Source organism: Microcaecilia unicolor, chromosome 1 (genome assembly GCF_901765095.1).
Source record: "Microcaecilia unicolor chromosome 1, aMicUni1.1, whole genome shotgun sequence".
Classification (NCBI taxonomy): Eukaryota; Metazoa; Chordata; class Amphibia; order Gymnophiona; family Siphonopidae; genus Microcaecilia; species Microcaecilia unicolor.
The window spans coordinates 42,144,305-42,159,895 of NC_044031.1; the positions used below are offsets into that span (position 1 = coordinate 42,144,305).

At 45.5% G+C, this 15,591-nt stretch overlaps 1 protein-coding gene across 1 annotated transcript in view; it reads left to right on the top strand.

Moving 5' to 3' along the window:
• The window catches only part of LOC115466289 (BPI fold-containing family B member 2-like), a 97,512-nt gene that overhangs the window by 13,020 nt on the left and 68,901 nt on the right, over positions 1-15,591 (top strand). Inside the window, exon 2 of the mRNA XM_030197488.1 lies at positions 10,678-10,823. Coding sequence (XP_030053348.1) covers positions 10,678-10,823 — 146 coding nt within the window. The remainder of the gene's footprint in view (positions 1-10,677; positions 10,824-15,591) is intronic.

The window sequence follows — 15,591 nt, forward strand, 5'->3', positions numbered from 1 at the left end:
GGGATTGAGATTTTGCTCTCTTGATGATCCTGAAAATCCTGTTTGTGCAGCGCTGCGTATGCCTTGTAGCGCTATAGAAATGCTAAATAGTATTAGTAGAAAAGAGGGGATACTTACTACTACTACTACTATTTAGCATTTCTATAGCGCTACAAAGCGTACACAGCGCTGCACAAACATAGAAGAAAGACAGTCCCTGCTCAAAGAGCTTACAATCTAATAGACAAAAAACTAAAGCAAGCAAATTAATTAATGTGTAGAGGAAAGAGGAGAGGAGGGTAGGTGGGGCAGGTGGTTACAAGTCAAAAGCAATGTTAAAGAGGTGGGCTTTCAATCTTATATTATAGGCAGCAAAGGGTCCCGATGAGCACATTTTCTCCTGCAGCCCTTACAGCCAGCTGTGTTAAAGGGATTTCTCCATTTTGTCTGTGTGGGAAACTTACATACTATATCCATCCCTTCTTCTGCTATTAGATGAACCAGGTTAGGCAGAGAGAAGACAAGAATACGCATAAAGGGATTTATGGTAGAGTTAGCCAGTAAGGGGTCGATGCACAAAAATCCCCATAAGGCCCCTCTCATTATTTCCACCTCAGTAAAAATTACCGAGGTGGAAATAATGAGCGATGTTAAAAGGAAAAAAAATGGCATGCAAATGAGCTGCACGGACTTTTTACCGTGCAGCTTGGGCCAAGGCATGTGTATAGCAGTCAATCGGTAAGCGTAGCTGCAATGCGCTTGCCCTGAACAGAACAGACTATGGACGCCCTCCACAGTTTCACTACGGCTTTCATACACGCATACAAGCTGCATATATGAAAGCCATGTGTAGCTTTTGGTTTTTTTCAAACTTATCAGTGGCACAAGCGATTTTTGTGCACAGGCTCTACAAAGCAATGCTGGCAGTGAGCCCAGTTTCTGGAGAGTGCTACACTCACCCTCGATCCTCCTGTTGACTGCACTGCCGAGAAGCTGCTGTCATGCAATGACAGCTCCTGACCACCCGTAAAACTTTCCTCCAAGAGGTAGGCCGTCCTTTCTGTACATCACTCGGAAAACTGCTGTGCATCACTTGGAATGCACATTTGAATAGTAATTAGCTCATTAAAATAATTTTGCATACGATTCCCACTGGCTGCTACCTTGACAGGAAAAGAGCTCACAGAACCCCTTTGTGCATGTCTCGCTGAACTCCGTGCTCGCTAAACTGGCTAGATCCAGTTAGCATGCTAGGATCAGTAGCATGGAATGCTGCTTCTCTTTGGGTTTCTGCCAGGTACCTGTGACCTGGATTGGTCACTGTTGGAAGCAGGATACTAGGCTAGATGGACCATTGGTCTGACCCAGTATGGCTATTCTTATGTTCTTATTTCTTACAACAGCTTAAGCTGCCCATTTTTGCTGATTAATTTTGTTTTCATACCTATATAGTTTTCTGCCGCTTTTTTCTTTTTTTAATTTCTCTTTTATCAAGCTTTTTGCATTTTGATGTAAACTTGTGGAAAGGGATAATTTTATAATTTTTTTTGCATGTGTAAAGCCTGTTTCACTCATAGAGAAAGCCTTTTATAAGATTTCATGGCAGTAAACATACATATATGTACATGCTGACAAGATGGCACATACTTATAGATAGCATGACATTCTAAGTGACGGCAGAAAAAGACCTGTACGGTCCATCCAGTCTGCCCAACAAGATAAACTCATATGTGCTACTATATATGTATACCTGACCTTGATTTGTATCTGCCATTTTCAGGGCACAGACCGTAGAAGTCTGCCCAGCACTAGCCCCGCCTCCCAACCATTAGCCCCACCTCTTAACCACCGGTGCTTCTGGGGGCAAAGTTTAGGTGGGCCAGGGGTGGACTTGTGATGTATGCTTGTATTTTACAAACTCTGCAAGTACATGCACACATTTACACTTACCTTGGAGCAGGTATAAATGGGTGTGATGGGATTTGGCAGCTATTAGGACAGGATTTAGGGGCTTATTTTAAAAAGGCACATACGCATCTATGTTGCCTTTATACACTATGCTTAAAATAGGCGCCTTTTTGGACTTCTCACATAGGTGTCCTGTTATAAAAATATTTTTAAAACATTATGGAGGGTGGTATTATGAAACTAGAATCCTGACCTCTGTAGCAGGGGCGTAGCCAGACCTTGGCAGGAGGGGGGTCCAGAACCTGAGGTGGGGGGGGGGGGGTACAGTTTAGCCCGCCTCTCCCAGCCACCGATCCCCCACCACTTTCGACCCCCCCCCCAGCTGCTGCCGCCCCCCCGCCACTTTCGACCCCTCCTCCCGCTGCCGCCGCCAGGTACCTTTGCTGGTGGGGGCCCCCAACCCCCGTCAGCCGAAGTCCTCTTTAGCGCCGGTCTCCGGCACCTTCGCTGATCTGTTTCTGACTCCTGAAGTCCTGCATGCACGTCCTGCACGGGGCTACATACAGGACGTGCACGCAGGACGTCAGCACTGACAGAAACAGATCAGCGAAGGCGCTGGAGACCGGCGCTGAAGAAGACTTCAGCTGGCGGGGGTTGCGGACCCCCACCAGCAAAGGTACCTGGCGGTGGTGGGGGAGGGTCGTCAGTGGCGGGAGGGGGGATCGCAAGTGGCGGGGGGGGGGTCAAAAATAGAGGGGGCCAGGGCTAAATCTGTGGGGGCCCATGCCCCCGTGGCCCCACCTAGCTACACCCCTGCTCTGTATTTATTTATTCCATTATTTAGTTTGTCCTCCCTACAGTGCCCAGAACGGGTTACAGAATTACATTCATACCATAATAAAACAGTATAGCATAGAGCAAAATAAAATAATATTAAACAACGGTTCCAGCCTGACAATTTCCATTAGTCTTACGATACCCCAAAAGATCATAAATATTTTTTTTATTTTATTTGTATCCTACCTTTACCCAAAGCAGGTAACAGAAAAACATACATGCAATTAAGAAAAACACTAAGGGCGTCTTTTACTAAGGCGCGCTCACGTTTTTAGCGTGCGCTAAAATTGTGGGCATGCTAAACGTTAGGGATGCCCATAGGAATGCATTGGTGTCTCCAATGTTTAGCGTGCCCACAAGTTTAGCACGCGTCAAAATCTTGAGCGCGCCTTAGTAAAAGTGTGTGTGGAGGAGTGGAGGAGTGGCTTAGTGGTTAGGGTGGTGGACTCTGGTCCTGGGGAACTGAGAAACTGAATTCTACTACTACTACTACTACTACTATTTAGCATTTCTATAGCGCTACAAGGCGTACGCAGCGCTGCACAAACATAGAAGAAAGACAGTCCCTGCTCAAAGAGCTTACAATCTAATAGACAAAAAATAAATAAAGTAAGCAAATCAAATCAATTAATGTGAACGGGAAGGAAGAGAGGAGGGTAGGTGGAGGCGAGTGGTTACAAGTGGTTACGAGTCAAAAGCAATGTTAAAGAGGTGGGCTTTCAGTCTAGATTTAAAGGTGACCAAGGATGGGGCAAGACGTAGGGGCTCAGGAAGTTTATTCCAGGCGTAGGGTGCAGCGAGACAGAAGGCGCGAAGTCTGGAGTTGGCAGTAGTGGAGAAGGGAACAGATAAGAAGGATTTATCCATGGAGCGGAGTGCACGAGAAGGGGTGTAGGGAAGGACGAGTGTGGAGAGATACTGGGGAGCAGCAGAGTGAGTACATTTATAGGTTAGTAGAAGAAGTTTGAACAGGATGCGAAAACGAATAGGGAGCCAGTGAAGGGTCTTGAGGAGAGGGGTAGTATGAGTAAAGCGACCCTGGCGGAAGATGAGACGGGCAGCAGAGTTTTGAACCGACTGGAGAGGGGAGAGGTGACTAAGTGGGAGGCCAGCAAGAAGCAGATTGCAGTAGTCTAAACGAGAGGTGACAAGGGTGTGGATGAGGGTTTTGGTAGAGTGCTCGGAAAGAAAGGGGCGGATTTTACGGATGTTGTAAAGAAAGAAACGACAGGTCTTGGCAATCTGCTGGATATGAGCAGAGAAGGAGAGAGAAGAGTCAAAGATGACCACAAGGTTTTGAGCTGAGGAGACAGGGAGAATGAGAGAGCCATCAACAGAAATAGAAAACGGGGGGAGCAGGGAGGTGGGTTTGGGGGGGAAAATGAGAAGCTCGGTTTTGGTCATATTTAATTTCAGGTGGCGTTGAGACATCCAGACAGCAATGTCAGACAAGCACGCTGAAACTTTGGTTTGGATGCAAGGTGAGATATCAGGGGTAGAAAGGTAGATTTGGGAGTCATCAGCATAGAGATGGTAGGAAAAGCCATGGGATGAGATTAATGAACCAAGTGAAGAAGTGTAGATAGAAAAGAGGAGGGGACCAAGAACAGAACCCTGAGGTACGCCGACAGGCAGAGGGATAGAAGTAGAAGAGGATCCACCAGAGTGAACATTAAAGGTGCGGAGGGAGAGGTAGGAAGAGAACCAGGAAAGGACAGAGCCCTGGAATCCAAGTGAGGACAGGGTATCGAGAAGTATGCTGTGATCGACAGTGTCAAAAGCAGCGGAAAGATCAAGAAGATCTTCAGGCACAGGCAGCTCCTTGTGACTCTGGGCAAGTCACTTAACCCTCCATTGCCCCAGGTACAAATAAGTACCTGTATATACTATGTAAACCCCACAGAAAGGCAGCATATGAAGTCCCAGTTCCCTTTCCCTATTTGAGATTCTACATGGAATGTTAATGTTGCTATTCCACTAGCACCATTCCATGTAGAAGCCTGCCCTTGCAGCCACGCAGGCTTCTGTTTCTGTGAGTCTGACATCCTGCCAGTGGAGGAGTGGCCTAGTGGTTAGGGTGGTGGACATTGGTCCTGGGGAACTGAGTTCAATTCCCACTTCAGGCACAGGCATCTCCTTGTGACTCTGGGCAAGTCACTTAACCCTCCATTGCCCCATGTAAGCCGCATTGAGCCTGCCATGAGTGGGAAAGCGCAGGGTACAAATGTAACTAAAATAAAAAATAAATAAATAAAAGACCCTCTAAAAGATCTCACAGAAGGAGGAAACCTTGTTCCACACCGGGTCTAAAGTAAGAGTACGCTCCAGAGCGAGCACAGCCTAACTGAAAAGATCTGGCAGGAGGTAAAAGAAAACTCTCACTCTGAGAAGGTAGTGATCACTTAGGAGTGCAAATTGGCAGCTTATCAGAAACAAATCTTTTTATCATCTACGGAAACTGCGTTCAATCAGAAACTCGATAGATAAAGACTCCTTGTGTACCCTGACATATGCCTATATCATAACACGTCTTGATTAATGCAATATCATTTATTCAGGTCTCACCGAGGTCAATCTAAAACGTTTACAAACGATCCAAAATACGTCTGCCCGTATTATTTGTCGGGCCTCAAAATATGATAGGATCACACCTCTATTATAATACCTTCACTGGCTTCCGACTGAAGTCAGAGTAAAATTTAAGGTCTTCATTTTGACATATAAAGCACTACATTTATCAACCCCAACGTATCTAGCAAATCTCACTATACCGTACTCACCGACACGTACACTTCGTTCACTTACAGATAACATTAGTAATTCTGTCACCCTTAAGGGCTAGATGGGAATCCACACGAGCTTTCTTTTTTTTTAACCCCTACACTGTGGAACTGCCTTCCAAAAGCAATTAGAATTGAAGAATCGTATACTTGCTTTCGCAAAGCTTTAAAAACGTAATTTTTTCAGAGTATATTTGAAAACAACACGTGATAAGGGGAAAGAAAATCAAATAGATATAAAGGATATTCAATTTTGAATGCAGCATTACAATTGTTGGTTTCTGTATGAATGGCATCATATTTGTTCAGTGGCGTTCCTAGCCTGGATGACACCTGGGGCGGATCGCCGATGCGCCCCCCCCCCCCGGTGCAGCGCGCCCCTCCCTGCGAAATGACACCTCCCCCCTACGAAATGACACCCCCTGGGTGCACGCCGCTGGTGGGGGGTGCCGCGGCACGCACCTGCCGGCTCCAAGTTCGCTACTTCGCTCGTTCGCTGCAGCTCCCTCTGCCCCGGAACAGGAAGTAACCTGTTCCGGGGCAGAGGGAGCTGCAGCGAACCAGCAAAGTTAGCGAACTCGGAGCCGACAGGCGCGCGCCGTGGCACCCCCCCAGCGGTGTGCACCCGGGGCGGACCGCCCCCCCCCCTTGGTACGCCACTATGTTGTTTAGTTATTTCTTCAATATGGATGTTTTTCTGTTTTGTGCTTTCCTATCAAAAACTGGATTTCTTAGTTTTTAATTTTTGTGTATTAAATGTATATTTTTATAATGTAAACCGTTCTGATTTGCTGATGCAATAAGTGACGGTATAGTAAATAATTAAATGATAAATGATACCTTGGTGCCGTGCCATGAAACACTTTAAATGCCAACACCAACGTTTTGAAAATGCAACGTTTTTAAAAATTCGAAGCCAGGGCAAAGAAGAAAGAATAGGTGAGAGATGATCTCGTAAACCTAAATTCTTCAAAAGTCGAACAGCTGCGTTTTGAACATGCTGGCGTCTTTTAAAACTCTTGTCAGGCAACCCCACAAACAATGCATTGCAATAATCAATGTGTGAAATTATTTAAGTATAAAGCCACTGAGCAAAATCAAACTGTAAGATAAGCATGATTCCTGCATAATTGTCGTAGATAGTAAAATGAAGAAGAGATGGGAAGGTGGTAGAACGAGAGAACATGAAATGAGATTGAAGGGGGGCAGACTCAAGAAAAATGTCAGGAAGTATTTTTTCATGGAGAGAATAGTGGATGCTTGGAATGCCCTCCCGCGGGAGGTGGTGGAAATGAAAACGGTAACGGAATTCAAACATGCGTGGGATGAGCATAAAGGAATCCTGTGCCGAAGGAATGGATCCTCAGGAGCTTAGTCAAGATCGGGAGGCGGGGCTGGAGGTTGGGAGGCGGGGATAGGGCTGGGCAGACTTATACGGTCTGTGCCAGAGCCGGTGGTGGGAAGCGGGACTGGTGGTTGGGAGGCGGGGATAGTGCTAGACAGACTTGTACGGTCTGTGCCAGAGCCGGGGTTGGGAGGCAGGGCTGGGGAGGTGAGGATAGTGCTGGGCAGACTTATACGGTCTGTGCCTGTGCCAGAGCCGGTGGGTGGGAGGTGAGGCTGGTGGTTGGGAGGCGGGGATAGTGCGGGGCAGACTTATACGGTCTGTGCCCTGAAGAGCATAGGTACAAATCAAAGTAGGATATACACAAAAAGCAGCAAATATGAGTTATCTTGTTGGGCAGACTGGATGGACCGTGCAGGTCTTTTTCTGCCGTCATCTACTATGTTACTATGAGACCAACTGAGAAATATGGGTTATCAAAAGTTAATCGAGCATCTAGCAAAACTCACAAACTATATACTTGTCCCCTGATATTTAGCGCTATAAAACCAGCCAGAATGGCTGCTGACTGGTTAAATAGCGCTTAATCGGCTATCTGCTGATATTCAGCGGGGGATGGCCAGCTATCTCCTGCTGAATATCCCTGGTTAGCGGCTAGCAGATAGTCGTTTATATCGCCTGAAATAACTGGCTATCAGCTGATTTTTAAAGCTGGTTTGGCGGCCATATTTCGCCGTGTGAGAACGTGGGATATCATAAGTACATAAGTACATAAGTAGTGCCATACTGGGAAAGACCAAAGGTCCATCTAGCCCAGCATCCTGTCACCGACAGTGGCCAATCCAGGTCAAGGGCACCTGGCACGCTCCCCAAACGTAAAAACATTCCAGACAAGTTATACCTAAAAATGAGGAATTTTTCCAGTCCATTTAATAGCGGTCTATGGACTTGTCCTTTAGGAATCTATCTAACCCCTTTTTAAACTCCGTCAAGCTAACCGCCCGTACCACGTTCTCCGGCAATGAATTCCAGAGTCTAATTACACGTTGGGTGAAGAAAAATTTTCTCCGATTCGTTTTAAATTTACCACACTGTAGCTTCAACTCATGCCCTCTAGTCCTAGTATTTTTGGATAGCGTGAACAGTCGCTTCACATCCACCCGATCCATTCCACTCATTATTTTATACACTTCTATCATATCTCCCCTCAGCCGTCTCTTCTCCAAGCTGAAAAGCCCTAGCCTTCTCAGCCTCTCTTCATAGGAAAGTCGTCCCATCCCCACTATCATTTTCGTCGCCCTTCGCTGTACCTTTCCAATTCTACTATATCTTTTTTGAGATACAGCTGGTTTAAAGATAACCAGCTAAGGCTGAATATCAACTTAGCAGGTTATCTTTAAAATGGCCAAAAATAAACTGGATATTCAATGCAGATGGCCTGGGATTGAATATCCTGGCTCAGCACTGATCACGGGAGTTAATTTGTCTAACTCCTGTGGTCTGAATATCGATCCCACAGACTTTTACCGCTATATTAGACCCTTCTCATGATAAAGATGGACAAGAAAACTGACAATCAATTGGTGAGTGGGGTGCCCTATAGACTACTAAAAATAAAAGTTTTTTTGTTATCATGACCATAGTTCACTGACAGTGGTGTCTTACTGGGTAGAAGTATTTTCAATTACTTGGATTACGGACATGAACTTATAGTCCTTCTTCTCCCCTTCCTGTCTCCCCTTCTTGACCACTCATCTCCCAATTCCCTACAGTAATGGTTCTCAATTCAGTCCTCTGGATGCACCCAGAGGTCCTTTTACTAAGGTGCGCAGAAAAATGGCCTACGGTATTGTAGGTGCGTGTAGAATCATTTTTCAGCGCACCTGTAAAAAAATGCCTTTTAAGAATTTTTTCCGAAAATGGACGTGCGGAAAAATGAAAATTGCCACGCATTCATTTTGGGTCTGAGATCTTACCGCCAGCCATTGACCTAGCGGTAAAGTCTGACATGGTAACTGGGCGGTAATGACTTATGTGCGTCAAATGCCACTTGGCGCGCGCCCAATACGCGCATCTGAAAATAAAAATGATTTGGAAGGTGGAGATGGTGCTGGGCAGACTTATACGGTCTGTGCCAGAGCCGGTGGTGGGAGGCGGGACTAGTGGTTTGGAGGCGGGGATAGTGCTGGGCAGACTTATATGGTCTGTGCCAGAGCCGGTGGTGGGAGGCAGGACTGGTGGTTGGGAGGCGGGGATAGTGCTGGGCAGACTTATACGGTCTGTGCCCTGAAAAGGACAGGTACAAATCAAGGTAAGGTAAACACAAAAAGTAGCACATGTGAGTTTATCTTGTTGGGCAGACTGGATGGACCGTGAAGGTCTTATTCTGCCGTCATCTACTATGTTACTATCCACCTTATAATCGAAAGAGAAAAACGCCTAGATTTCGACCCAAATCGGGAGATAGACATTTATCTCACAAAAACGAATAAATCAGTATAATCGAAAGCCGATTTTGGACATTTTCAACTGCACTCCGTCGCGGATGCGGACAAAGTTGATGGGGGCGTGTCAGAGGTGTGGCGAAGGTGGAACTGGGGCGTGGTTATCGGCCGAGGAGAGATGTACGCGTTAGGGCGATAATCGAAAAAATAAAGGCGTTTTTAGCGAACATTTAGGACACTTTTGTTGGACCCTTTTTTCACACGAACAGGTCCCAAAAAAGTGCTCTAAATGACCAGATGACCATTGGAGGGAATCGGGGATGACCTCCCCTGACTCCCCCAGTGGTCACTAACCCCCTCCCACCATAAAAAATGAAGTTTCACAACTTTTTATTTTCACCCTCAAATGTCATACCCACCTCCCTGGCAGCAGTATGCAGGTCCCTGGAGCAGTTGTTAGGGGGTGCAGTGGACTTCAGGCAGGTGGACCCAGGCCCATCCCCCCCTACCTGTTACAATTGTGCTGCTTAATGCTTATTAGTCGTCCAACCCCCCAAACCCACTGTACCCACATGTAGGTGCCCCCCTTCACCCCTTAGGGCTATAATAATGGTGTAGACTTGTGGGCAGTGGGTTTTGAGGGAGATTTGGGGGGCTCAACACACAAGGGAAGGGTGCTATGCACCTGGGAGTTCTTTTACCTTTTTTTTTGTTTTTGTAAAAGTGCCCCCTAGGGTGCCCGGTTGGTGTCCTGGCATGTGAGGGGGGACAGTGCACTACGAATCCTGGCCCCTCCCATGAACAAATGCCTTGGATTTATTCGTTTTTGAGCTGGGCGCTTTCATTTTCCATTATCGCTGAAAAACAAAAACGCCCAGCTCACAAATTGTCGAATAAAACATGGACGTCTATTTTTTGCGAAAATACGGTTGGGTCCGCTCCTTCACGGACCCGTTCTTGGAGATAAACGCCCATGGAGATAGACGTTTTCGTTCGATTATGCCCCTCCATGTATCGGATGTGCGCCAAAAATGAAATTAATGCAAGAGCCATGTGGTAGCAGGGCGGTAACTCCATTTTGGCACCCGTTGGGTGCGCATAGACACGCTTACACAGCTTAGTAAAAGGGCCCCCCAGTCAGTCAGGTTTTCAGGATATTCACAATGAATATGCATGAGATGGAGCTGGCAGTACATACAAATCTGTTTCACGTATATTCACTGTAGATAGCCAGTCAGGTTTTCAGGATGTGTGTAATAAGGATTGGATTGAGAACCCCTGCTCTACAGTATGGTGAAAATCTGTGGTAAAGTGTATTTGTATAGCAACAGTTCTGTCTCCCAGTGCATCTAAAATTGTACTAACACAGACATATTCTCAGCAGGTTGTTACAGGAACCACAATTCAGATCTGGAGAAATGGTTAAACTATATGTCTTGGCCATCATCCTGGGCTCATTTTTCCCCTCCCATGGCACAGACGTTGGGCCTGATATATTGATGAGAGTGAACGAGAAAGCAGCAGAACTCAGTAAGTGACTAATAATATAAATCTGCTTTATGTAGTCACTGGCTTTCTACTCATGACATATCCAGATGAAACACCTAGTGTTATCCTATGCATTTTACAGAAGTGAGGTTATCATGTCGAAAGGTTTTGATGTGGAAACTGAAAAGAATAAGACCATTCTTCCCAAGATCCGTCTTTCGCAGCCTAGTGCAATCCCTCGTACTCAGCCATCTGGATTACTGCAACTCACTATATGCAGGTTGTAAAGAGCAAACACTGAGGAAACTTCAAACAGCCCAGAACACAGCAGCCAGACTCATCTTCGGAAAACCAAAATACGAAAGTGCCAAGCCCTTACGAGAGCTACACTGGCTCCCACTCAAGGAACGCATTACTTTTAAAGTATGCACATTAGTCCACAAAATCATTCACGGTGAAGCCCCAGCTTACATGTCTGACTTAATAGACCTACCACCCAGAAACGCTAAAAGATCATCCCAAACTTTCCTCAACCTTCACTTCCCTAATTGCAAAGGCATAAAATACAAAACGCTGCACGCATCAACTTTTTCTTATATGAGCACGCAATTCTGGAATACACTACCACGCAACCTAAAAACGATCTACGAACTAACCAACTTCCGCAAATCATTGAAAACTCATCTCTTTGATAAGATTTACTGCAAGGATGAAAACACATGAAGTCCACACACACTGTTAGTAATGCAACAATACACTCTCTTCTGAATTTCCCATCCCCCATAATTTCACCACATTTATACCTCTAATCACAGAAAAATTTTATACTGAATGTTCTCCTACTATTGTTTAGCTGCCCTATCAGTTTCCCGTTATTTCTTTCCATTGTTCCATTGTTCTTCTCCATTGTTCTATTGCCTTAACGATACTTTGACTTTGTTTTCGCATAACTCCTCACAATGTAATCCATAACCAAGTTGTAACAAACTGTATTTCCACCATTCACAATGTATTGTAAGCCACACTGAACCCGCAAATAGGTGGGAAAATGTGGGATACAAATGCAATAAATAAATAAATAAATGTCAGGCTTGAGCTTTCAAAGCTTTCATGACGCTTAAATCATCAAAATTTTCTTTTTCTAAATTTAATTCAGTTTAATTTGGCATTTATGGAGGGGCATAATCGAAAGTGGGTGCCCATCTCCATGGGCGGCCATGCGAAGGGGCGGGACAAACCGTATTTTCGAAAAAAGATGGGCGCCCATCTTTTTTTCAATAATACGGGTTGTGCGGGGCAAATGCCTAGGATTTGGGCGTTTTTGAGCTGGGTGCTATCGGTTTTCAGCGATAATGGAAACCGAAGGCGCCCAGCTCAAAAACGAACAAATCCAAAGCATTAGGTCGTGGGAGGGGCCAGGATTCATAGTGCACTGGTCCCCTTCATATGCCAGGACACCAACTGGGCACCCTAGAGGGCACTTTTACAAATTAAAATAAAAAAATTAAAATAGCTCCCAGGTGACTAGCACCCTTCCCTTGTGTGCTGAGCCCCCCAAATCCCCCCCCCCCAAAACCCACTGCCCACAAGTCTACACCATTACCATAGCCCTAAGGGGTGCAGGGGGCACCTACATGTAGGTACAGTGGGTTTTGGGTTTTTTTTGGAGGGCTCAACATTAACCAGCACAAGTGGAACAGGTGGGGGGGATGGGCCTGGGTTCGCCTGCCTGACGTCCACTGCACCCACTAACAACTGCTCCAAGGGACCTGCATACCGCTGTCAGGGAGCTGGGTATGACATTTGAGGCTCGCATACAGGCTGTCAAAAAAAGTGTTTAAAGTTCTTTTTTTGTGGTGGGAGGGGGGTTAGTGACCACTGGGGGAGTCAGGGAAGGTCATCCCCGATTCCCTCCGGTGGTCAGTTTGGGCACCTTTTTGAGGCTTGGTCCTGAAAGTAAAGTCGGCAAAATGCTCGTCAAGCTGCCCTTCTTTTTTCCATTATCGTCCGAGGACGGCCATCTCATAACCACGCCCCCGCCCCGCCTTCGCTATACCTCCGACACGCCCCCTTAAACTTTCGCTGCTTCTGTGACGGACTGCAGTTGAGGGCAGCTAAAATCGGCTTTCGATTATACCGATTTGGCTGCCATTAGGAGAAGGGCGACCATCTCCCGATTTGTGTTGGAAGATGGCCGCCCTTCTCCTTCGAAAATAAGCAGGAAAATGTCCATAGTATTTTCGAAAAAAAGATAGACGTTTTTCTTTTTTGAAAATGACCTTCTTCCCTATTCGGATTTTGGACGTTTTTGCAAAACGTCTAAAGTCGAACTCAGACGTCATGTTGAAAATGCCCCTTCACGTAACTTTGTAAGTCTATGTGCTTTGAAAATGAGCACCCTACAGGTGACAGTCATTCAAAATACACTGTAAAATAAACATTAAAAGAAAGGATAATTACATATTCATAATCATCATATTCATCTAAACAACAATTTTTTTGTTTATTTGTTATATTTATATCCCACATTTTCCCACCTATTTGTAAAGCGGTTTGCCATTTCGGTTGATAACAAATACAAGATTGTGTTGTGGTCAAATGAGGTAGAAGTGAGTCAGATGTTAAGGGTCAAGGGGACAGGATAGTATGTTGTCCAGTACAATCTTTGATTATGTTGCGTTGCTGGGTGTGGGGATTTATGTTGGATCGTGGGGTAGGCTTTTTTGAAGAGGTGGGTTTTTAATGATTTCCTGAAGTTTAGGTGGCCATATATTGTTTTCACTGCATACGGGAGTCCATTCCATAGTTGTGCACTTATATAGGAGAAACTTGATGCATAAGTTGTTTTGTATTTTAGCCTTTTGCAGTTTGGGTAATGTAAGTTTAGGTATGATCGGGTTGAGCCGCGTTTGTTTCTAGTTGGCAGATCTACGAGGTCTGTCATGTATCCTGGGACTACGCCGTAGATGATTTTGTGGACCAATGTGTAGATTTTGAAGATGATCCGTTCTTTGATTGGGAGCCAGTGCAGCTTTTCTCGAGGGGGTTTAGCGCTTTCGAATCGTGTTTTACCGTATATCAATCTGGCTGCTGTGTTTTGGGCGGTCTGGAGTTTTTTTGTGAGTTGTTCTTTACATCCCGCATAGATTCCGTTGCAGTAATCTGCATGACTTAGGACCATTGATTGTATTAGTTTACGGAAGGTGTCCCTCGGGAAGAAAGATTTTATTCATTTAAGTTTCCACATTGCGTAGAACATTTTCTTTATTACATATATACATAGTAACATAGTAGATGACGGCAGAAAAAGACCTGCACGGTCCATGTAGTCTGCCCAACAAGATAAACTCATATGTGCTACTTCTTGTGTATACCTTACCTTGATTTGTATCTGCCATTTTCAGGACACAGACCATAGAAGTCTTGCCCAGAACTAGCCCCACCACCCAAACACCAGCCCCGCCTCCCAATCTCGGTTAAGCTTCTGAGGATCCATTCCTTCTGCACAGGATTCCTTTATATTTATCCCACACATGCTTGAATTCCGTTACCGTTTTCATCTCCACCACCTCCCGCGGGAGGGCATTCCAACTATCTACCACTCTGTCCGTGAAAAAATACTTCCTGACATTTTTCTTGAGTCTGCCTCCCTTCACTCTCATATCATGTCCTCTCGTTCTACCGCCCTCCCATCTTCGGAAAAGGTTTGTTTGCAGATTAATACCTTTCAAATATTTGAACGTCTGTATCATATCACCCCTGTTTCTCCTTTCCTCCAGGGTATACATGTTCAGGTCCGCAAGTCTCTCCTCATACGTCTTGTAACGCAAATCCCATACCATTCTTGTAGCTTTTCTTTGCACCGCTTCCATTTTTTTACATCCTTAGCAAGGTACGGCCTCCAGAACTGAACACAATACTCCAGGTGGGGCCTCACCAACGACTTATACAGGGGCATCAACACCTCTTTTCTTCTGCTGGTCACACCTTTCTCTATACAGCCTAGCAACCTTCTGGCTACGGCCACCGCCTTGTCACACTGTTTCGTCGCCTTCAGATACTCAGATACTATCACCCCAAGATCCCTCTCCCCGTCCGTAACTATCAGACTCTCCCCGCCTAACACATACTTCTCCCGTGGATTTCTACTCCCTAAGTGCATCACTTTGCATTTCTTCGCATTGAATTTTAATTGCCAAATCTTAGACCATTCTTCTAGTTTCCGCAGATCCTTTTTCATGTTTTCCACTCCCTCCCCGGTGTCCACTCTGTTACAAATCTTAGTATCATCCGCAAAAAGGCAAACTTTACCTTCTAACCCTTTGGCAATGTCACTCACAAATATATTGAAAAGAATCGGTCCCAGCACCGATCCCTGAGGCACTCCACTACTCACCTTCCCCTCCTCCGAGCGAATTCCATTCACCACCACCCTCTGGTTTCTGTCCGTCAACCAGTTCCTAATCCAGTTCACCAATTCAGGTCCTATCTTCAGCCTGTCCAGTTTATTCAAGAGCCTCCTATGGGGAACCGTGTCAAAAGCTTTGCTGAAATCTAAGTAGATTACGTCCATAGCACGTCCTTGATTCAATTCTCCAGTCACCCAGTCAAAGAATTCAATGAGATTCGTTTGACACGATTTCCCTTTGGTAAAACCATGTTGTTTCGGATCTTGCAACTTATTGGCTTCCTGGAAATTCACTATCCTGTCCTTCAGCATTGCTTCCATTACTTTTCCAATAACCGAAGTGAGGCTTACCGGCCTGTAGTTTCCAGCTTCTTCTCTTCGCCGTTTTCCAATCGCACGGAA